Source organism: Astatotilapia calliptera, chromosome 4, assembly GCF_964374335.1.
Source record: "Astatotilapia calliptera chromosome 4, fAstCal68.1, whole genome shotgun sequence".
Lineage (NCBI taxonomy): Eukaryota > Metazoa > Chordata > Actinopteri > Cichliformes > Cichlidae > Astatotilapia > Astatotilapia calliptera.
Window position 1 is genome coordinate 35661592 of NC_137425.1, and position 23779 is coordinate 35685370.

Genomic DNA, 23779 nt, shown 5'->3' on the forward strand with positions numbered 1-23779 from the left:
GAGAAATTATGGGTCGCTCAACACTTGTGCACAATATAGGAGTTTAAATAAATCTGAAGAATAACTCAAAGTCCTACAATCATACTGAGAAAATCATCTACAGCTAACTATCCAAGTGGATTTGTTTAAGACAGCTCCATCTGCTGGTGGCCCTCTGCAGGTGCATGAAAGGGGCGTGTTTATATTGAAAGTAGTAGAGAAAGTAAACCCCACGGGAAGGAGGAGGACTCTCAGCGGCTTCCAGCTCATATTCAGACATTTGACTTCTCACTGAAAGCAGCAAGTTTGAGTGTCTGTACCTTAGTTAGAAGAGATAACATGGTCATAGTAATTAGAGTTGATTGAGCAATGCTGTCCTTGTAATGTAGTTTATGATTTTTATGGACAAGTCCAGTTTTTCTGTAGAGCCTCTCAAGTTGGTGACAGCAGCAGTGGAAGTTCACGTGTAAACCAGAGCAGCAAATCAGGTCCAAATGTGTTGTTCACAGTGAGTGGGATCATCATTGGCTGCTATGTTAACCTCCTGCAGCAGGATGTCTTTGGTCAGAGAATGGATAGATCACTAAGTCATTGTTGAGTTTAGGGAGACAGTAGACAGTTGGAGGAGGTTCAGCCAGTTGACACACAGTAGATAAAATAACTGAAGGCAGGAGCAGACACCTGTATGACTTTCCACCTCTCACATAGATTATTGTCCCTGGGCAGCGCCACAGGGCTGGTAGATGTAAACAAAGCTGGAGGAGAGGATTTATTCATCTGAGAAAAGTCACAGAGTTGTGTCTTGATGCTCAATCATCCAGGTACGTAAATCCCAAAAAGCTTGATTCTGTTCATCTGGATGTTTTCAGTGGGAGAAACGTTTCATCATCATCAGGTGACTTCTTCAGTCTCAGCTGACTGCAGGTTTCAATCTCATAAACAGGACATTTGTAAGACTGAAACCAGCCCACTGAAGGAACAATGGGCTGGGAGGTCAGTTCATTGATCATTGGTACGCATATTGTCAGGACCATTGATCAATGGTTGTTGATCAATGGTCATGAGTCCAGTTCACAGAGAGCTGGGGAATGGCTGCAATCACAGCATGTAAGATGGTGACAAATGTACCCTTAGGCCCCTCCTCCATTCAGAGATGGTCTTTCCTTTTCACATAAATGGCCTCCTTGACTCCGCCCTCAAACCAGCGTTCACATTTACTCAGGACCTTCTTGATGTGAAGTTCTTCTGCTTCGCTGGCTGCTGTGTCTGTGGGGATGGTGTTTGTTCTGTGTTGTAGCGTCCTGATGACGCCCAGTTTGTGCCCCAGTGGATGATGAGAGTCAAACCTTAAATACTGATCTGTATGTGTAAACAGAGTGAACCTTTAAGACCAGTTGTCTGTACGATCAACTCAGTCACCTGAAACATCTCCAAGTTTCTGGCTTTGATCATCAACCTGTTGGTAGTTCAGCTCTGAACACCAGTGAAATGTTTCTCCCACTGAAATCGCTGCATTCATATGAACAGAATCAACGTTTTGGGATCGTGGAGTTGTGGACAAAGTCTCAGTTAATCAGATAAAGTCAAACCTATAATTGGTAAAGAGCTCGTGGATGATATGCCCCTTGATCGTAAAGAAGTGGATGTTGTGTGGACTAAAGTTCAGAGTGGTGGGTCATTCATAAAGTATTCTGTTCCAGCTGCTGGAGGACAACATCATCACTTTTGTGAAGAGCGAGCTGAAGAAGATCCAGAAGGCTCTGAATCCAAATAAGCCCCAGTGCTTGGAGTTTCAGAGGGAGGATGATGAGCAGAGGAGAAACAGCAGAGAGGCATTTGTGAAGATCACAGTGGACTTCCTGAGGAGAATGAAGCAGGAGGAGCTGGCTGACCGTCTGCAGAGACGTAAGAGGATTTATCTAAAGATTTAAGCTGCTGGATAAATGAGACACTTGTGACACCAGTGTGTTCAGTCATTTCTCAGTGGGTCAGAAATTGTCATCAGCATTTTGTAAAATATGATTGTTAAAGTTGTATTTTTATTATTATTATTCAGAACTTCCAGCTGCTGTTTGTCATCGTAACCTTAAGTCTAAGCTGAAGAAGAAGTTCCAGTGTGTGTTTGAGGGCATCGCTAAAGCAGGAAACCCAACCCTCCTGAATCAGATCTACACAGAGCTCTACATCACAGAGGGAGGGACTGCAGAGGTCAATGATGAACATGAGGTCAGACAGATTGAAACAGCATCCAGGAAACCAGACAGACCAGAAACAACCATCAGACAAGAAGACATCTTTAAAGCCTCACCTGGAAGAGACGAACCAATCAGAACAGTGCTGACAAAGGGAGTGGCTGGCATTGGGAAAACAGTCTTAACACAGAAATACAGCCTGGACTGGGCTGAAGACAAAGCCAACCAGGACATCCAGTTCATATTTCCATTCACTTTCAGAGAGCTGAATGTGCTGAAAGAGGAAAAGTTGAGCTTGGTGGGACTTGTTCATCACTTCTTTACTGAAACCAAAGAAGCAGGAATCTGCAGCTTTGAAGACTTCCAGGTTGTGTTCATCTTTGATGGTCTGGATGAGTGTCGACTTCCTCTGGACTTCCACAAAACTACAATCCTAACTGACCCTAGAAAGTCCACCTCAGTGGATGTGCTGCTGATAAACCTCATCAGGGGGAAACTGCTTCCCTCTGCTCGCCTCTGGATAACCACACGACCTGCAGCAGCCAATCAGATCCCTCCTGACTGTGTTGGCATGGTGACAGAGGTCAGAGGGTTCACTGACCCACAGAAGGAGGAGTACTTCAGGAAGAGATTCAGAGATAAGAAGCAGGCCAGCAGCATCATCTCCCACATCAAGACATCACGAAGCCTCCACATCATGTGTCACATCCCAGTCTTCTGCTGGATCACTGCTACAGTTCTGGAGGATGTGCTGGAAACCAGAGAGGGAGGACAGCTGCCCAAGACCCTGACTGAGATGTACATCCACTTCCTGGTGGTTCAGGCCAAAGTGAAGAAGGTCAAGTATGATGGAGGAGCTGAGACAGATCCACACTGGAGTCCCAAGAACAGGAAGATGATTAAGTATCTAGGAAAACTGGCTTTTGATCAGCTGCAGAAAGGAAACCTGATCTTCTATGAACCAGACCTGACAGAGTGTGGCATCAATATCAGAGCAGCCTCAGTGTACTCAGGACTGTTCACACAGATCTTTAAAGAGGAGAGCGGACTGTACCAGAACAAGGTGTTCTGCTTCATCCATCTGAGTGTTCAGGAGTTTCTGGCTGCTCTTCATGTCCATCTGACCTTCATCAACTCTGGACTCAATCTGCTGGAACAACAACAAACAACCTCCCAGAAGTCTGAAACAGGAGATTCTGCAAAGAAACACTTCTACCAGAGTGCTGTGAACAAGGCCTTACAGAGTCCAAATGGACACCTGGACTTGTTCCTCCGCTTCCTCCTGGGTCTTTCACTGCAGACCAATCAGACTCTCCTACGAGGTCTGATGACACAAACAGGAAGTAGCTCACAGACCAATCAGGAAACAGTCCAGTACATCAAGAAGAAGCTCAGTGAGAATCTGTCTGCAGAGAAAAGCATCAATCTGATCCACTGTCTGAATGAACTGAATGATCGTTCTCTAGTGGAGGAGATCCAACAATACAGGACTTCAGGAAGTCTCTCCACAGGTAAACTGTCTCCTGCTCAGTGCTCAGCTCTGACCTTCATGTTACTGTCATCAGAAGAAGATCTGGATGAGTTTGACTTTAAGAAATATTCTGCTTCAGAGGAGGCTCTTCTGAGAATGCTGCCAGTGGTCAAAGCCTCCAATAAAGCTCTGTAAGTAAACATGAACTCATTGCTTAAAATCTTATAATCGATAAAAATCTTAAAACCATGGGAAATAAATCAGAAATGCTGAGTTCAAAGAACAGTTAAAAAACATAAAAATAGTGAATTAAATGATTATCATTCACTCAGTAAATATTTTTTCAGTCCAGCAGGCCGTGTCAGTATTTCTGACACATTTTTGTCTATATCTCTTATCAAAGTACAATCCAGGCCCAGCCAATAAGAACATGAGCTCTGATCCTTCAGCCCCTCTGACAGGTTTATTATCGTCAGCTTGTTCACGTCTCCAAATCCAGCAGTTTGTTTTTTATCTCATTTTCAGTGCACACTCTCCCTTTTTTATTATAAATCTCTGCTGTGACTGTCCTGTTTTCATCCAGGATGGAGGGAAAACTTGGGCTTCCATCCATCCATCCATCTTCATCCGCTTTATCTGAGGCCGGGTCGCGGGGGCAGCAGCCTAAGCAAAGAGGCCCAGACCTCCCTCTCCCCAGCCACCTCCTCCAGCTTATCCGGGGGAATACCAAGGCGTTCCCAGGCCAGCCGAGAGATATAATCTCTCCAGCGTGTCCTGGGTCTGCCCCGGGGCCTCCTCCTGGTGGGACATGCCTGGAACACCTCACCCAGGAGGCGCCCAGGGGGTATCCTTGTCAGATGCCCGAACCACCTCAGCTGGCTCCTTTCGATGTGGAGCAGCAGCGGCTCTACTCTGAGCCCCTCCCGGATGGCCGAACTTCCCACCCTATCTCTAAGGGAGAGGCCAGCCACCCTTCGGAGGAAGCTCATTTCTGCCGCTTGTATCCGCGATCTCGTTCTTTCGGTCACTACCCACAGCTCGTGGCCATAGGTGAGGGTAGGGACGTAGATCGACCGGTAAATTGAGAGCTTCGCTTTTACACTCAGCTCCCTCTTCACCACGACGGACCGGTGCAGCGTCCGCATTACTGCAGCTGCAGCCCCAATCCGTCTGTCGATCTCCGGCTCCCTTCTCCCATCACTCGCGAACAAGACCCCGAGATACTTCAACTCCTCCACTTGGGGCAGGAACTCATCTCCGACCCAGAGTGGGCACTCCACCCTTTTCCGGCTGAGAACCATGGCCTCAGATTTGGAGGTGCTGATCCTCATTCCCGCTGCTTCACACTCGGCTGCGAACCGTTCCAGTGCGAGCTGGAGGCCCTCACCCGATGAAGCCAACAGAACCACATCATCCGCAAAAATCAGAGATGAGATTCTGAGGCCACCAAAGCGAAAGCCCTCCGCCACTTGGCTGCGCCTAGAAATCCTGCCCATAAAAATTATGAACAGAACCGGAGACAAAGGGCAGCCCTGGCGGAGCCCATCACCCACCGGGAACGAGTCCGACTTATTGCCGGCAATGCGAACCAAGCTCTTGCAACGGTTGTATCGGGATCGAATGGCCCGTAGCAATGGGCCAGACACCCCATACTCCCGCAACACCTCCCACAGGACACCCCGAGGGACATGGTCGAATGCCTTCTCCAAGTCCACAAAACACATGTAGACTGGTTGGGCAAACTCCCATGCACCCTCAAGTATCCTTGAGAGGATAAAGAGCTGGTCCAGTGTTCCGCGACCAGGACGAAAACCGCATTGTTCCTCCTGTATCCGAGGTTCGACTAGCGGACGAACTCTCCTTTCCAGCACCCTGGCATAGACTTTCCCAGGGAGGCTGAGGAGTGTGATACCCCTGTAGTTGGAACACACCCTCCGGTCCCCCTTCTTAAAGATGGGGACCACCACCCCGGTCTGCCAGTCCACAGGTACTGCCCCTGATCACCATGCAACATTGCAGAGGCGTGTCAACCAGGACAGCCCTACAACGTCCAAAGCCTTCAGGAACTCGGGGCGGACCTCATCAACACAAGGGGCTCTGCCACCAAGGAGTTGTTTAACTGCTTCAGTGACCTCGCCCCCGGAAATTGGCGGGTCATTCCCCTCATCCCCAGACTCTGCTTCCTCCTCGGAAGACGTGTCAGTGGGATTAAGGAGGTCCTCGAAGTATTCCTTCCACCGCCTAACAATTTTCTCAGTCGACGTCAGCAGCGCTCCGCCAGCACTATACACAGTGCAGGTAGAGCACCGCTTTCCCCTCCTGAGACGCCTGACGGTTTGCCAGAATCTCTTCGAGGCAGTCCGAAAGTCTTTTTCCACGGCCTCTCTGAACTCCTCCCACACCCGAGTTTTTGCTTCAGCCACTGCCCGAGCCACATTCCGCTTGGCCTGTCGATACCTGTCGGCTGCCTCCGGAGTCCCACAGGCTAACCAAGCCCGATAGGACTCCTTCTTCAGCCTGGTGGCTCCCTTCACCTCTGGTGTCCACCATTTGGTTCGGGGATTACCACCACGGCAGGTACCAACCACCTTGCGGCCGCAGCTCAATGCAGCAGCTTTGGCAATGGAGATGCTGAACATGGTCCATTCGGACTCAATGTCCCCAGTCTCCCTCGGAATGCTGTTGAAGCTCTGCCGGAGGTGTGCGTTGAAGATCTCGCGGACTGGGGCCTCTGCTAGACGTTCCCAGCACACCCTCACTATGCGTTTAGGTGCACCAGGTCTGTCCAGCGTCCTCCCCCGCCACCTGATCCAACTCACCACCAGGTGGTGATCAGTTGACAGCTCAGCCCCTCTCTTTACCCGAGTGTCCAGAACATATGGTCGCAGGTCTGGTGATACGATTACAAAATCGATCATCGACCTACGGCCTAGAGCGTCCTGGTGCCACGTGCACTTATGGACACTCTTATGTTCGAACAGGGTGTTCATTATGGCCAAACTGTGATTAGCACAGAAGTCCAATAACAAAGCACCGCTCGGGTTCAGATCAGGGAGGCCGTTCCTCCCAATCAAGCCCCTCCAGGTCTCGCTGTCGTTACCCACGTGAGCATTGAAGTCTCCCAGCAGGACAACAGAGTCTCCAGGTGGAGCACCTTCCAGCACCCCCCCCCCCCCCCCCCTCCAGGGACTCTAGGAACTCTGAACTGCCACTCGGCGCATAAGCGCAGATGACAGTCAGGACCCGTTCCCCGACCCTAAGGCGCAGGGAACAAACCCTCTCGTCCACCGGGAAAATCCCCAACGTACCGGCAGCAAGCCGAGGGGATATTAGAATACCCACCCAGCCCGCCGCCTCTCACCAGGGGCAACTCCAGACTGAGACAGAGTCCAGCCCCTCTCCAGGAGACTGGTTCCAGAGCCCAAGCCATGCGTAGAGGTGAGCCCGACTATATCTAGCCGGTACCTCTCAACCTCACGCACTAACTCAGGCTCCTTCCCCACCAGAGAGGTGACATTCCATGTCCCTATTGCCAGTCTTGGCAGCTGGGGGTCAGTCCACCAAGGCCTCCGCTCCTGGCCGCCACCCGGCACACAATGCACCCGACCCCTATGGCGCCTCCTGCGGGTGGTGGGCCTGCAGGAGGATGGGCCCATGTCTCCTCTTCGGGCTGTGCCCGGCCGGGCCCCATGGACTAAGGCCCGGCCACCAGACGCTCGCCCTCGGGCACCCTCCCCGGGCCTGGCTCCAGGGGGGGGGGCCCTGGTAACCCTATCCCGGGGAGGGTAAACTGTTCTCTCGATATCCTTTTCATAAGGGTCTTCTGAATCGCTCTTTGTCTGGTCCCTCACCCAGGACCAATTTGCCATGGGAGACCCTACCAGGGGGCAAAAGCCCCCAGACAACATAGCCCCTGGGATCCCTGGGACACACAAACCCCTCCACCACGATAAGGTAGCGATTCAAGGAGGAGAACTTGGGCTTCATAATTGAAATTGCCACTCAGGTCCTGTTTCTTGACAGTATTCATATCTAACTGTAAGGCTTCCATAACCAGTGTTCCCACAGAATTACAGTGGGTTCTCTCTGGGTCCTCTACAGTTTCTTCCCACTGTCCACAGACATGCAGTTAGATTACCTGGTGATCTAAACTTCATGCAGGTGTGTGTGTGAGAATGGTTGTCTTTCCCTCTGTGGGCTTAGTGGAAGAGACTGGATGGATCTCTGCTTTGTCTTTGATATATCCTGACAGCAAACATTCTCCATGAAGTCTGCATTTCAGCTCATCTCCTTTATACACACCTTTAACAGGAAGAGTTTTATACAGCTAGTGTTTAAAATCCAGTGTTACTCACAGTTAAATAGCATAACAATTACTGAATTAGTAAGATTTTCTAAAATAATTGTTTTAGTTAATATTGTATGATAGTGTACACAGAATTATTAGCTCAGTAGGTAGAGTGGTCGCCCCATGATCATAAGGTCAGGGGTCGAATCCACCGAACAGCTACCTTGATGGTACCCCTGAGCAAGGTACCATCAAGGTACCAATCGTGTGCACTGGACTGGTAGCACTCATAGTGTCATAGGTTGGTTTTTTTTGTTTTTTTTAAAAGGTTTAACATATAAACAAATTTCATTTGATCACATATATTTTTTGTTTTGTTTTGTTTTTTCCCTTTCTCTCCCAGACTGAGCAGCTGTAACATCTCAGAGGAAGGCTGTGAAAATTTGTTGTCAGTGGTCAGCTCCCAGTCCTGTAGTCTGAGAGAGCTGGACCTGAGTACCAACAGCCTGAAGGCTTCAGCAGTAAAGCTTCTGTCTGCTGCAGTGGAGAGTCCACACGCCAAACTGAATATTCTGAGGTCAGATCAATTTGTATTCTGTTTAGTTCTGTTTGTTTATATGTTTGATGTTTGGTTTTGTTTATATCAACTAACAAAAATAATCAATAATTTAACCAGTAAAGGTAAACTTTATCCAGTTATCCTTGTTCCATAGCATTTTTATTCATTTATAAGTTAAAGTGAACTTATACTAACCTGCTCAGCACAAGACAATAAGCTATTGCACCCTGATTACACTTTAACAACAATCTTTATTCATGTTTTTATCTTCAGACTTAACATCTGTGAACTCTCAGAGGAAAACTGTGAAGCTCTGTCCTCAGTTCTCAGCTCGCAGTCCTCTAGTCTGACAGAGCTGGACCTGAGTATCAGAAAGCTACAGGATTCAGGAGTGAAGCTTCTGTCTGCTGGACTACAACGTTTAAACTGTAAACTGAATACTCTGAGGTCAGATCAGAAAACAGTTTGTTGTTAGAATTATTCAATTATTTAAGTTCATACATATGATGTTGTTTCTTAGTATGTTTATGTTTCCTCTAAAAATAGAAAGTCAAGATTTAATGTTGTGAAATGTATTAACAAACTCTACATGAGTATTTGTTGTATGACTGTCTTTTATTTTTCAGACTGAGTGGCTGTAACCTGTCAGAGAGAAGCTGTGAAGCTCTGTCCTCAGTCCTCAGCTCCCAGTCCTCCAGTCTGAGAGAGCTGGACCTGAGTAACTCTGACCTGCAGGATTCAGGAGTGAAGCTTCTGTCCGCTGGACTAAAGAGTTCACAGTGTGCAGTGGAAACTCTCAGGTCAGGATTCAAACTTTTCCACAGATGATCATTTGAAATGTGACTTATATTATTGTATAAACAGGTAACCTTTATACAGCTGTCAAGTGAACTTTTATTTACATTTGAGTGGATAATTGGACTCCGAATTACTTTCAAAAGTAATTGGCGACTACCGATTGGTTTGCTGTTAGTTTTTTATTCACAGTACTTACTTAATTTTAAAGGCTGATTTCTCAAAATGAGATGTTTATCTTTTCTTCTACAACACTTGGAGCCACCAAATCTTCTTGCTTCATTTATTCATTACAGTTTGATTTAAAGAATATTAGACTCGTAACATAATAAATACATTTATTTCACTTCTTCTTGAGAGAAAGAAAGGGATGACTGGGTGAGCTCCAGTGGTTCATCCCAGCAGAGAGAGCAGCACACTGGGCTGCAAATGATCACAGTAGTAATGGCCATAGTTTGATAAAACAGGCATTCTTACCCTGTAGATAATACAGGGTTCTGGTGCCGATGTGGGGGAGGGGAGTCGCCCGGTACTAACTACATACTGAAGTGTCTTGTGTTCCAAGAACACAACGACCAAGACAGAGAGATCCTACTGGCAACCTTCTGGTTACAAGATGAGCTTCCCAACCCCCAGAACCGCGGTCTTATCCTCCAGTTCTGTGTTGATGATAATCACATAATAGGAGAGCAGCTGGGCATCCAGTGGAAGTGTGATGGAAATCAAAATCCTGAATTGGATTCGGTGCGGTTGCGTTACTATTTTTCAACAACCAATCTTATATCAGCTGCATGGAAGTAGCTATAAGTAATCTGGGCGCTACAGCTTTAACCCTTTAAGTCTTACCATAGAACCAAGTCCGCCACAGCTTATATTATATTTTTACATGCTGTGGAGCCATTTTTGGGAGCATTTCAAGTTGCTCTACATCAATACAACCATTACAGCCTAAATTTTAATAATATGCATGCATTAAGTGCATAGAAATTACATAAATTGCAAAAAGTGCAATAAACTAAAAAAAATTTGAAAATCGTTTTTGTTTTTTAACATATATTTCTAGTTAGAGAAATTTAAGAGGCTTATCCCTCAAAACTGTAAATGCAAAAAAGTTGCACAAAATAGTTTCCCACCACATGAAATTTATTTTGAGTGTCTTCATAGTTTTATTTTTGAAATACACTAATTTCTATACACTGCAGGAAAAACGAAAATAAATATTATAGTGCAAATTTGCAAAAAAGCAGCATATGCATCAAAATAAACTATTTCCAGCAGTGCAATATGAGTCCTAAGCATCCCAGAAACAACACAGAAAGTCAGAAAGTCAAACATAACTTTAAAAAACACTAGTATAGGGTTATGAGGCCATGATGGTAAAAAATACATTTCTGCAAAAATGACATCACTTCCGGTTTTGGGCAGGTCATGGCGGATATGCGATAGTTCACGCTGATGTCAATTCCAAAGTAGGAAGTGTTACAAACAGCTGATCGGATCGGCAAAGCGTGTTTCTGGAATATTATGTTACGCAAAACAGAGTGTGCCCACTCTGACCGGCTTTAAAGGGTTAAGCAGCTGCATGCACTCCCGCGGACAGCGATCACTTTCTGGCAGACGATCACTTTTTGGCACAACACCTGGAGCTAAGGGGGCAAAACAATCGCATGAGTGCTGCTGTTTGGCTGAGGAAGAATAAAGTATTCATGGTAAGCCAATCACATGACCACTTCAAGATTACAAAGCAACAAGGTGACATATACCAGTTTTTAAATTGTGTTGATAGGTCACATAAAACCAGAGTCATGATAAACAATATATACGCAGCGTTTTTTTCCTCAATAGTTTCGTCACTTTTACTGTCTAAGGACAGCACAGCAAGCACTCTCTGCTTATGAGCAAAAAAACCCCAAATCATCCCTTTCCTGTTGGTGGAAAAATGAACCATGTCGACCAATCAAAAAAATGATATAGCAACATGACATTTGGTTGTTTAGGAAGAGGGGGAAGTTTTAGGAGTGACGGTGTGAGATGTGAGAGATTTGTGACGTTTAGCGTATTTGGAGTGTGTGCATAGTATGTTGTGTTGTGTAGTTAGTGTGTAGGGGAAAAAAGAACAAAAAAAGTTAGTGTGTAGTGTAGTGGATAGTTTTATGTTGTCTGTCAGAACAATGAGGCAATTGCTGAATGTTAAGTGCCCTGAGGCGACTGTTGTGATTTGGCACTATATAAATAGAGTTGAATTGAATGGAATTGTTACAGGTGCTGCCACAAAACCAGCAAATGCAGATTACAGTGTAAACGGTGTCTCCAGGTAGAAACAGCAGTGATACACCTGCTGCTGTCAGACCTGCAGGTATCAGGCTGTGATGTTCTCCTTTATGGTGGACAGAAATTATTTTTTTGGAGTGGCACAAATAATTTGTGGCATCTTATTTAATGCAGAACAGCTGATTGTTCTGTAAATAGTTTGAAATAGTTATTTTTAAAAAATCAAGGTAAAAGGTAAATTGTTACAAATAACAAAATGGTTGTTTGCAAACCTTGTGTATAGGATTTTAAGGGTGTTCGTCTTGTAACCGGAAGGTTGCCGGTTCGAGCCCCGGCTCGGACAGTCTCGGTCATTGTGTCTTTGGGCAAGACACTTCACCTAGCGCCTACTGGTGATGGCCAGAGGGGCCGATGGTGCGATATGGCAGCCTCGCTTCTGTCAGTCTGCCCCAGGGCAGCTGTGGCTACAACTGTAGTTGCCTCCACCAGTGTGTGAATGTGAGAGTGAATGAATAGTGGCATTGTAAAGCACTTTAAGGCCCGAAAAGCGCTATATAAATGCAATCCATTATTATTATTATTATTATTATTATTAAAATATTATTAAAATATTAAAATTATTAGATTTCAAGTTAATGATTTATTAAACATGTTTGTGGTTGTAACAGTAAAAAATATAACTTTTTCTACTCATATTGTTTTTTGTCTGATTTTAGGTCAATTGTGTTAATACAGTATGTCAAAATGAAAACATAACTGTAAATTCAGACACGTGAGGTTGTGCTGAAAAGAATGATACCAAACAGGCAAAGTAAATAGTTTTTAAAGGTGGAATATAGAGGTCAAATCAAAAGTAGTTAAAAATGGCCAATTATACCCTGGACCCCAGAGGGTTGAACATTTTTTTTAAAGTAACGCAATAGTTACTTTTCAAGTAATTAATTACTTTTAGTAACTGACAATATTTTAACTCTAAGTAACTACGTAGAGTTAACTATAGTTAGTAGTATAGTTACTAGAGATGGCACGATACCACTTTTTTATGTCCGATACCGATATCATAAATTTGGATATCTGCCGATACCGATATGAATCCGATATAGTGTTTTTTAATCAACAAAACTGTTTTTTTAAATATCTTGCTGCATTTTGTATAAGTTCATACTCAAGTTTAAAACAACAACTACACTAAAGCTATTCTGTTATACCTGTATGCAAAAAAAAATATTTCATAGTTCAGCAATACTGATCAATCTAATAAACTTAAACCTACACCATCCTCCCTATTCTGGTATTTTAAAGAGTACTTAGCGTAAATATTAAGCAACCTAACTAATAGGGTTCCAACTCCCAGCAACAACAAAAATAAATAAATAAAAAATAGGGAACCACCCCTCACACTCCACCTCATGATGCTTAATCGACGTAATCAACCTTAATTTGATGCAGTGTGAAAAAAAATGCACAGAAATCAATTATTTTTCAAGAAATATTAAATAGATTCAACATCTTTCTTCAACAAAATTGCAGACTGCACAGATGGTACCTTCCCAAAGGAAAAAGTACTATAGCTTACTAGGGTATATATATTAGACTTAATAGTTACTATATACAGTAATTGACTTCTATTCCTTTTACATCAAATTAAAACTTTGTGTGTCAGATAATTATTTATTAAAAGCTAGACATTTTAAATGAGAATAAGAAAGAAAAGTATGTCTTTGTGCCCCCTTTTCCCTGTTAATGCCCTATCGGCCCCCCTGGCTAAACTTTGCTAGATCCGCCCCTGCACAGTTACCAGCGTCAGCTACGTAGAAAAAGATCCTGGTGTAGAAAGTAATATTAAATAAATTGTAACAACAGCTTATCAAGCTTAAACGTGCTGCTGTTGTTCAGCCGCTGGTTTCCTCTTTCTGGTGCAAAGTGGGCCAAAAACAAACAAGAGAGACGGACTCGAGACAGAAAAGCCGATCAGCTGATCATTAAGCAGTTTCATGATTGAAGTAGCAGCAAGAAGAGGCAGTCGTTTGTTAAGCTTAACGCAGGAATGCTTTACAAACATTCAGAGATGGACTTACACACTTGCTTTACTTCTCTCGGGATAACTTTGTCAGAGATGAAATGCCGGGTTGCTAGCGAAGCTCCAAATGCTATCCAGACCACCGACAGGTCCCGCATGCCACAGCCGCTCTATCACGTGATGCATACTGCTCCGACGTGCTAACGTTCTGAGGTGAGTTACGGCGTGTTGCAAGTTTTGTGAGGTGCTTTCGTGATATTTAATGGATCGGATTACATTTTTTATTTTTCTCCGATATCCGATCCAGTAATTTAGGTCAGTATCGGACCGATACCGATACGTAATATCGGATCGGTCCATCTCTAATAGTTACTAGTTACTTCTTGGTAACTACTAACTATAATTACTTGTTCAAAGTCACTTGCCCAACACTGATCCCAAACCATCTCCACTGGGTTTAGGTCAGGTGACTGTATCCTCACTACAGACCGAATAAATCACCTGAATTTGGAAGTCTGCCTCCGTGTTCTTTAACCGGAGCACACCCACCGTACCTGGCCACTCTAAATCAGCTAAACTCCTGGAGACAACACTTTGTCCATTTTATTTAGACACAGCGGCACCTCTGAAGCAAAGTGTTGTCCATTCTTCAAATTTCTATCCCTGGATAAATGAAAATACTCAAAATTTCAAGAGATATTCTGTCAAGTTAGAACGTTTATGGAAGGCTTCCAAGCTTGAGGTTCATCGAGTACATCTCAAGGAATCAATATCCTCACTTAACAACATGATAAAAAAGCTGGAACTGAATAGTTTTCAAATCTAATGGCTTCAGAAAAGAACCAAAGTATTGTTTGATACAATTATGAAAATTGTCTCTCCTGATATTCCTCGTGTACCAGTCTATACTAAATCTGATTGTAATGAATCATTGAACGAACGTGGAAAAAACAGTTGCAGAACAACTTAACGACTTTCTGGAGAAAAACAGTGTTCTGGACATTTTCCAGTCTGGTTTCTGTAAACTGTCCTCCACTGAGATGGCTTAACTTAAAGTGTGTGGTGACATTCTGATGGCAGCAGACTCTGGAGAGTGCACTGAGTTGGATGTCTCCTCTGCTTTTGATACTGTTGATCACAGCATCATGATAAATAGGCTGAAGGACTTGTTCAGGATTACTGGTGTTGCTTTAAAATGGTTTGTCGTATCTACTGTATCTGAGAGATCTTTGACTGTCTGTATGAATCATGTGTTGTCTGAAACATCCGTTCTGCCTTCTGGGGTACCTCAAGGATCTGTTTTAGGCCCGATTCTCTTTTTGGTTTATATACGTCCTCTAGGCCACAGGTGACAAACGCCAGGCCTCGAGGGCTGGTGTCCTGCAGTTTTTAGATGTTTCCTTGATCCATCACATCTGATTTAAATGGTTAAATTCCTCCTCAACACGTCCTGAGGTTCTCCAGAGGCCTGGTAATGAATTTGATTCAGGTGTGCTGACCCAGGGTTAGACCTAAAACCTGCAGGACACCGGCCCTCGAGGCCTGGAGTTCCCCACCCCTGCTCTAGGCCAAATTATCAGATATTACAATAATATTTCTTATCATCTCTACGCTGATGACATTCAGACATTAAGTTATACTGTTCTTTCAAAGATTCTCAGTTTGATACATTTTCTTGTTTAAATAATTGTCTTTCAGGAATCAAATAATTGTGAAACTTCAACTTTCTCCAGTTTAATACGGATAAAACAGAAACTTTGATCATTGCTCCTGATCACATGTCTTCAGAAATTAGGCAGCAGATCAGTTTTTAGGTCCTTCCATTAAATCGAGTCTCAGAAACTTAGGTGTTATTTTCGACAGTTCAATGTTGCTTGAGAAACTCTCTAAACAACTGTTTCAAAACTGTTTTTATCATCCAAGAAACATTTCTAAACTCAGACTGGTGTCAAAGGCAGAACTTGAGATGATTCTTCATGCTTTTATCTCTACTCACTTGGATTATTGTAATGGTCTTTTTACTTGTCTCAACAAATCAGCTCTGGAGCTTCACACTGTACAGAATGCTGCGGCGAGACTTTTAACTGGCACAAACAAGAGGTCACACATTACTCCAGTTTTGGCTTCTCTTCATTGGTTGCCACTAAATTTTAGGGTTCATTTTAACATTATACTCATAACTTTTAGAGCTGTACATGGTGAAGCTCCTCAGTGCATCTCTGACCTGTTGAAACCTCATGCTTCATACCGAGCACTTAGGTCTTTAGGTCAGAGGTCACTATTGGTCCCACAGACTCGGTTCAACACACGTGGGGATCGAGCTTTTCAGGCACCGAGGCTGTGGAACTCCCTGCTGTTATCTTTATGCTGTCTAGACTCCACTGACTCTTTGAAAAAGCAGATGAAGACATTTCTATACAAACGAGATTATGTGCTATATAAATATATTCTACTTACTTACTTGAATAATAGTTCATTTATGAATATTTTTTTATTAAAATATTTATTTTCTTTACTTTATCAACCAATTAAATTATAATTCTGTAAATAAGGGTGATAGTGTGGCCTGTGTAGGTTGTCTTCAGGTTCTCTGCTTCCTCCCACAGTCCAAAAACATGCATGCTGGGTTAACTGGAGTGATTGTGAGCATAAATGCATAAGTGTTTACCTGGCTACATCACCGTGGTTACTGATGCTGAACCTATAACCTGGTCTGGATCAGGTTATATTCAGAGTGTGTGTTTTAAAATTGACTGAAGTGCCTCGTTTTCACTGAGCCTTTCATTTACAGAAAGCTTTAAGTGTGATATAGATTCAGTCATATCTGACTAATGTCAGTGAGTGAGGCCGAGCTGTAAAGTCACATTTCTGCTAATTAGCACACCAGCTAACTAGCACACCGGCTATCTAGCAAACCAGTTAAGTAGCAGACCAGCTAACTAGCGAACCGGCTAACTAGCACACTGGCTAACTAGTACACCAGCCGACTAGCGAACCGGCTAACTAGCATACCAGCTAACTAGCACACCAGCTGACTAGCGAACCGGCTAAATAGCACACCGGCTAACTAGCACACCAGCTAACTAGCAGACCAGCTAACTGCAGCCACAGGCTGAAGGACGATTAAATGTAGTGGAGATATCAGGGATTACACTGGTGTGTCCGATTCACTCTTTAGCACTCCAGTCACTCTGGTGTGTCAGCCAGAGCACCACTGAAGGCCCAGCGTGTGGAATAAGGAGCTTAAGGTTTGGTTTGAGGCACTTTATTCTTTCACTGATTGATTCTTGTGGCTGTGATCACGTGTGTGGTTTCTTACAAAAAGGAAGTACACAATACAAATACATGACAAATAAGATGAATATATAAGATACATATCCAGTTATATGCATACGTCAGTATAGCTAACATAACCATATATAAGGTCAAAGATCACAGTACTATAATGCAGTAATGTTAAACACAAAGGTGTATATCTACATAAATCTATCCTATCAGTGATCAGAGTACTGTAGTATACTTCTACTACTTACACTATACAAACTAAACTGCATTAGTGTGACTTTAAGTTACCATCAGTACAGACGAACTAGTTGGACAAAATAAAGGCTTTGCAATTATTGTGAAGGGCTTCCGGTTAAAGTAAGATCAGCTGATTACCTCATAACAAATTGTTTGCTATAGAATGCAGCTCCCAGTCTTCATTAATATCATGTACTGTAACTCCCAGGTCTACAGAGAGACCAACAGCTGGTGCACGTTGTAACGCTGTGGCTGTCGTAGTCTCTCCTTTTTCTACAGCTCATGTGTTCTTCTTGTGATGGTGCGTCTTGAGGGAGGCTCATACATGCGGTCATTTGTTGATCCTAAGAACGTTCCTCAGACCGACTTCTTCAACAACACTAATTGGCCTGAAGTTTGTAGCTACTCACTTCACTGTGGCGTCTGTTAGCTTGTCTTTCTTTGGTTTATCTTGACTCCTCCCACTAGCTGAATCTACGTAGTCTGCCCAAGCCTCCCACCTCTGTTTGTTTGGGTGGTTTGTTTGCTGCCATCAACAGCGTGTAATGCATTTAAATGATACTTCAGACTTGAAGTACTCCGACGATAAAAAACTCAACTTTGCTTAAAAATAACTTTAGTTGTATCAACACTGCCCTCTGGAATAATTAGACTTTGGTGACAAACTGATGTGATCTCCATGTTTCCTTTGTTGGACTGTGGGCGAGTGTCAGAACTGAATGTACTGAGTAACATGTGGAGTTTAAATATGTGTCAGTTCCAGTTTTAGAGCTCTAAAGTGCAGCTATCATGTTAGGAATATGTTAGGAATAGACAGGAACACTGAGCACACTGAGGTCAAATCTTTATTTATCCAGTTCATCTGTAGGCTGAGCTCAGTCCATCCATTTAGTGAAATGATGTTTAAAGGTCTCCTTGTTCTGTGAGCGTGCACAGATCCTGAAGCAGAAAGCCTGGGTTAACAGAGAAATGATCATCACTGTGATGATGCTCACCATCTCTGACTGGGATTTGAGGTTTTGTCAAAGCAGCAAAGAAAGCCTGGCTATGTTGGACTGGGTGTGGAAGCAGCTCCCAGTTTGAGTTCAGGAGACAGACACCCTCTCTACTTTGACGATCAGCTTCAAACTTTCCTTTTTGATAAAACTTATAGTTAGAGCTGGATCAGGTGACCCTGAACCATCACTTAGTTATGCTGCTATAGAGATGGATAACAGATGGATTGTTGTTTTGTGTGTCTGCAGTCTGTCAGGCTGTCTGATCACAGAGGAAGGCTGTACTTCTCTGGCCTCAGCTCTGAGCTCCAACCCCTCCTATCTGAGAGAGCTGGACCTGAGCTACAATCATCCAGGTGACTCAGGAATGAAGCTTCTGTCGGCTGGACTGAAGGATCCAGGCTGGAGACTGGACACTCTCAGGTATGGAGAGAATGTCTGATATAGGAGGAAGAGCTGGAATCATTTCCTGTGTCTTTCACTCACTTCCTGTTTGTTTCCTGCAGATGAGACATGAACAATCACACATGCAGGAATATTTTCAGGGACAGACACACTAGTCTAGCTGGATAGTACATGGATATTTATGTAGGGGGTCTTCAAGGAGTCTGTTTGCAGGAACATTAATGATAACTGATAAGTCATGTTGAGAGTTTCATTAAAAGTAGACTTACAGTTAGGTAATATTTGGACAGAGACAACATTTTGTAACTTTAGATACAAGTATCAGCCATGTGTGTGTTTCCCATGCTGTATGTCCACAGTCACAGTGACAGTCAGTGACACTGACAGAAGGATGAAACAAGGCTGTGAATCATTTCAGTCTGTGTGTGTGACAAAGAGGCAGACAGGAGCAGCTAACATTTGGAAATGGAAGCTTACTGGAAACACTACATTCACGGCTGAATTCACAATAGATTTGTTCTCAAGTGCACATTTAGCAGCTAATGCTAATACTGTTTTCCCTTTGCTTTCTACAGCAGCTATTGCTAAGTAGGCCACTTTGCTCCGCTAAGGATTTGTGTGACCATGATGGAGACTCTGATAAGCTAATGCTGCTAAGCTAATGCTGTTTACGGGCCCTGTTAGAATCAATATTTCATTCTCATTCTGTTGTTTGAGAACAATATTAACGTTTCACATCATTATAACACAAGAGAAAAGGGTATTGGCATTAGCTACTAGTGCTTATTCACCTCAAATTACCTTTAGCTGCTAATGGCAGCCTACTTAGCATTAACTCCTCACTAATATAATGCTAATTTACATCAAATTAGCATTAACTGCTCATATTGTTATAAGGAAAGAGAAAACGGTATTAGCATTTGCTGCTAATAATTATTCACCCCTAATTAGAATAAGCCGCTAAAAGCAGCCAACTTAGCATTAATTCCTCACTTTGTTGTTACCCAACGGAAAAGAGTATTAGTATTAGCTACTATCATTTTTAATAAGTAAGAGAAAACAGTATTAGCAGTAGCGCATAATGCTAATTCACGTCAACGTAGTATTAGTTAATAATGGCAGCCTACTTAGCATTAACTGCTCACTAATATAATGCTAATTCGCATCAAATTAGAATTAGCTGCTCAAGTTGTTATAAGGAAAAAGAGAAAACGGTATTAGTATTAGCTGCTAATAATTATTCACCCCTAATTAGAGTTAGCCCCTAATGGCAGTCTACTTAGCATTAACTCCTGACATTGTTATAATGCAGGGGAAAAGAGTTACCATTATCGGATAATGCTAATTCTCATCAAATTAGCATTAGTTAATAACGGTAGACTTCATATCATTAGCTGCTGTCATTCTTACAAAGCAAACAGTATGAGCATTAGCTGTTAATCCTTTTTCATCTAAAATTAGAATTAGCCACTAATGGCGTATTGTTAAAAAGTAAGAAAAAACATTGTTAGCATAAGCGGATAATGCTAATTCATCTCAAATTAGTATTAGCTAATAATGGCACCTGCTTAGCATTAGCTGGTCACATTGTTATAAGGCAAGAAAATATGGTATTAGCATTAGCTGCCAATTTCTATTTACCTAAAATTAGCATTAGCCACTAATGGTAGCCTATAGCAAAAACTTCTTAATGCTAAATGAAGTTAATTAATGCTAAGTAGGTTTAACTGAAATTAAAGTAGTGTTAGCATTAGCTGCTGATATTGTTAAAAGGTAAGATAAAACATTGCTAGCAGCAGCGGATAATGCTAACACACATAATAATTAGCATTACCTAATAATGGCAGCCTTCTTAGCATTAGCTGCTCATATTGTTATAATGCAAGGGAAAAGAGTTGGCAAAAACAGTGTTAGCATTAGTGGATAATGCTAATTCACCTAAATTAGCATTAGCTAATAATGGCTACGTACTTAGCATTACCTACTAATATTGATATAAAGCAAGAAAATATGGTATTAGCATTAGCTTCTAATGCTTTCTCATCTAAAATTAGAATTAGCCACTAATGGCATCCTATTTAGCATTAACTCTTCACATCGCAAGGGAAAAATTAGAATTCAATAAAAAAAAAAGTGTTCACATTAGCTACTTGTATTGTTAAAAAGTAAGAAAAAACATTGTTAGCATAAGGGGATAATGCTAATTCACCTCAAATTAGTATTAGCTAATAACGGCAACCTACATAGCATTAGCTGGTCACATTGTTATAAAGCAAGAAAATATGGTATTAGCATTATCTGCCAATTCCTATTCACCTAAAATTAGCATTACCTGCTAATGGCAGTCTACTTAGCATTAACTCCTCACTAATGTGATGCTAATCCACATCAAATTATCTTTAGCTTTAGCATTAGCTGCTAGCTTCAGCCTACCTAGCACTAGCTGCTCACATTGTTAAAAGGGAAGAGAAAACGATATTAGCATTAGCTTGTAATAATTATTCACCCCTAATTAGAATTAGCCACTAATGGCAGCATACTTAGCGTTAACTCCTCACATCGTTGTAATGCAAATGAGGCTAACTTGCATTAAATTAGACTGCTGTTATTAGCTAATGCTATTTAGCAGTAGCTGCTCACATTGTTATAAAGCAAAGGAAAACGATATGAGCATTAGGTTCTAATGCGTATTTGCCTTAAATTAGACGTAGGTGCTAATGGCAGCCTACTTAGCATTAGCAGCTCAGATGTTATAATGCTAGGAAAAAGAGTGTTAGCATTAGCCGTTCACATTGTTATAAAGTTAAGGGAAATAGTGTTAGCATTAGCTACTCACATTTTTAAAAAAAGTAAGTGTTAGCATTAGTGCATAATGCTAATTCATGTCAAATTAGCATTAGTTAATAACGGCAGCCTATTTAGCATTAGCAGATAATGTTGACCTTGGCCCACTGGAAAAGTTAAGAACTAAAGATTTAGGAGTGTTTCTCGATAGCTCTTTCTCATTTGAGAAACAAATGAATTCTGTTATTAAAACCAGCTGTAAGGTTTATATTGTTGATTGTCATTTATGCTTAGAAATATTTACTCATATATGCTTAGAGTTGTATAATCGATTGCATAATGATAGAGGTTTGATCCTGAGTAGTCTGTAAAGACTCTGTGTGCCTTCCAGAGTGCTCTGGCATGCACACACCACTTGGGGCCATGAGAGAGGTCGTACCCTCTCTTACTGATTTATGGTGTAGGACAGGGGTCTCAAACTCAATTTAGCTGGGGGCCGCTGCAGGCAGAGTCTGGGTGAGGCTGGGCCGCATTAGGTTTTCCACAAGAAAGGCATGGTTAAAAAATTCCAATCTTCTCAAATCTCTTTATTTTTATTTTTTAACACAAAATATGAAAAATGAATAAACAAATTAAGAATTAATAAGAAAATCAATCAATCTGTAATACATAAATAAAACAATAAGATATTTTTAGTCAGTGAACTTGTGTGTATCTTTCAGTCTTCTATATCTGCTGTGTTTAGATTGAAATGTCTGTATTAACAGTTCTATAACCTTCTTCTGAACATGAATGGAACACTGTAGAAAATGAACTGTTCTTCTGAACATGGCTTCTCTTGCCTACTCCTTGCTGCTAGAGACCTGGCAGCGTTTCCTCTCGCATAGCCGAGCCAGATTTGGCCTGAGGGAGGAAGCAGTTGCAACCCTCAGTATGTCTTGAAGATGATCATCCGTAAGTCTGGACCTGTACTTGGACTTATTGAAGTTCAAAGTGGAGAAGAGCTTTTGGCACAAGTATGTGCTACCAAAAAGGCACATGGTCCGCTTGAACATTCGGGAAAGCCGAGGGAAACTAGGGCTCAAGTCTCTCAAAAATTGTCCAAGCTTGTCTGCTTTTCCACTCACCTCCCTGAACTTTGCTTTGAGTTCAGAGTTGCACTGCAGCTCAATGAGCTCCATTTGAAGCACAGAAGGGGCATCTTGCACATCAAAGGAGACGGGGTCTGCAAAAATGTGAAAGGTGGCTCTGTGTGTCTTGAAGTCAGCAAATCTGTGATCAAATTCCTCCTGTAGCCTCAAAATGACATCAACATACTCGTCAGCACTGAATGGTGTGCCTGCATCCACGAGTGCCTTGCATGCTGGGAAATGGCAAAGGTTTGTCTGAGAGAGCTGAGCTTTCCAGAGCGCCAGTTTTGTGGAGAATGCTCTCACGTTGTCATAGGCAGCACTGACAAGTTGCCCCTGGCCTTGTAACGTCTTGTTCAGTACATTAAGCTTATGTGTCATATCAACAAGAAAAGCTGAGTCCATGAGCCATTTGGGATCAGTTAGCACAGGAACACTAACTCCATCCTTCTCCATGAAGGCTTCACTTCTGCTCTCAACTCAAAAAGTCTCTTTAATACATTTCCCCTGCTGAGCCAACGTACCTCAGTGAAGTCGAGCACATCCCCATATTCTGACTCCATTTCCTCTAGAAAAGCACAGAACCTTCGGTGCTTTAAGCCCCTGGATCTGATTTGGTTGATGCATTTCACAACAATAGACATCACATTGTCAAACTTCAGGCATTTGCTGCAAAGGACCTGCTGATGGATGATGCAGTGCAGAGCAATGGCCTCCTCCACACCTTCCTCTTCCAGTTTGTTTTGTGCCACCAGTCCATGTTTCCTCCCTGTCATTGATGGCGCTCCATCTGTTGTTATTCCAACAAACCTCTTCCATGGCAAACCAACATTCTCAATGGCATCACACAGCTTGTAAATATCTGCTGAGCGGTGGTCTGGCCATGCATTGGAATTACTGTGAGCAGCTCCTCCATCACTTCAAAACTGTCATCAACACCACGGACATACATTGGGAGCTGGGCAGTGTCGGTGATGTCTGTGGTCTCATCAAGAGCGACTGAGTATACACTGAAACATTTGGCTTTCTCACACAGTTGGTCATAAATGTCACTTGACAGGTCAGAAATGCGATCTGCTGCGGTGTTGGCAGAAAGGCTGATGTTGCTAAACTGACCTTTCTTTCCCGGACAGACTATATTTGCAGCCTGCAATATGCACTTTTAGACAAATGCACCTTCTGTGAATGGCTTCCCTGCTTTAGCAATCATCTCACTAACCACGTGGCTCCGACTGCTGCATTATTCTCTTTGGTTGCTTTCTTGGAGAAATCTTGCTGCCTCAGTAGATCTGTTTTAAGACTGGCAACCCGGTTCGCTCTCTCGTCTCCCTGGTATTCTGCATCCAGCTCAGCATGTCTAGTTGTGTA

General features: G+C 42.9%; 2 protein-coding genes across 3 annotated transcripts in view; both read left to right on the top strand.

Moving 5' to 3' along the window:
- Nucleotides 1–784: 784 nt before the first annotated feature.
- On the top strand, nt 785–12878 carry LOC145428495 (protein NLRC3-like). Its single transcript, XM_080300707.1, has 3 exons — nt 785–800; nt 2036–3833; nt 8334–12878. The coding sequence occupies exons 1-3, from the start codon at nt 785–787 to the stop codon at nt 8641–8643; spliced, it is 2124 nt and encodes a 707-aa protein (XP_080156833.1). The 3' UTR covers nt 8644–12878.
- Nucleotides 9156–23779, top strand: part of LOC145428415 (stonustoxin subunit beta-like) — a 20341-nt gene continuing 5717 nt past the window's right edge. Inside the window, exons 1-2 of one of the 2 annotated variants that reach the window (XM_080300582.1) lie at nt 9156–9289; nt 18342–18515. In XM_080300582.1, the coding sequence (XP_080156708.1) occupies nt 18460–18515 (56 nt within the window). In that variant the 5' untranslated portion in view covers nt 9156–9289; nt 18342–18459. Of the gene's footprint in view, nt 9290–17770; nt 18516–23779 lie in introns of those variants that run through there. The other variant, XM_080300581.1, reaches the window with a different exon arrangement.

Coding starts and splice junctions, on each gene's coding strand:
- LOC145428495 (XM_080300707.1), top strand. Junction 3,834..8,333: donor AAAGCCTCCAATAAAGCTCT/GTAAGTAAACAT, acceptor TTTCTCTCCCAG/ACTGAGCAGCTGTAACATCT.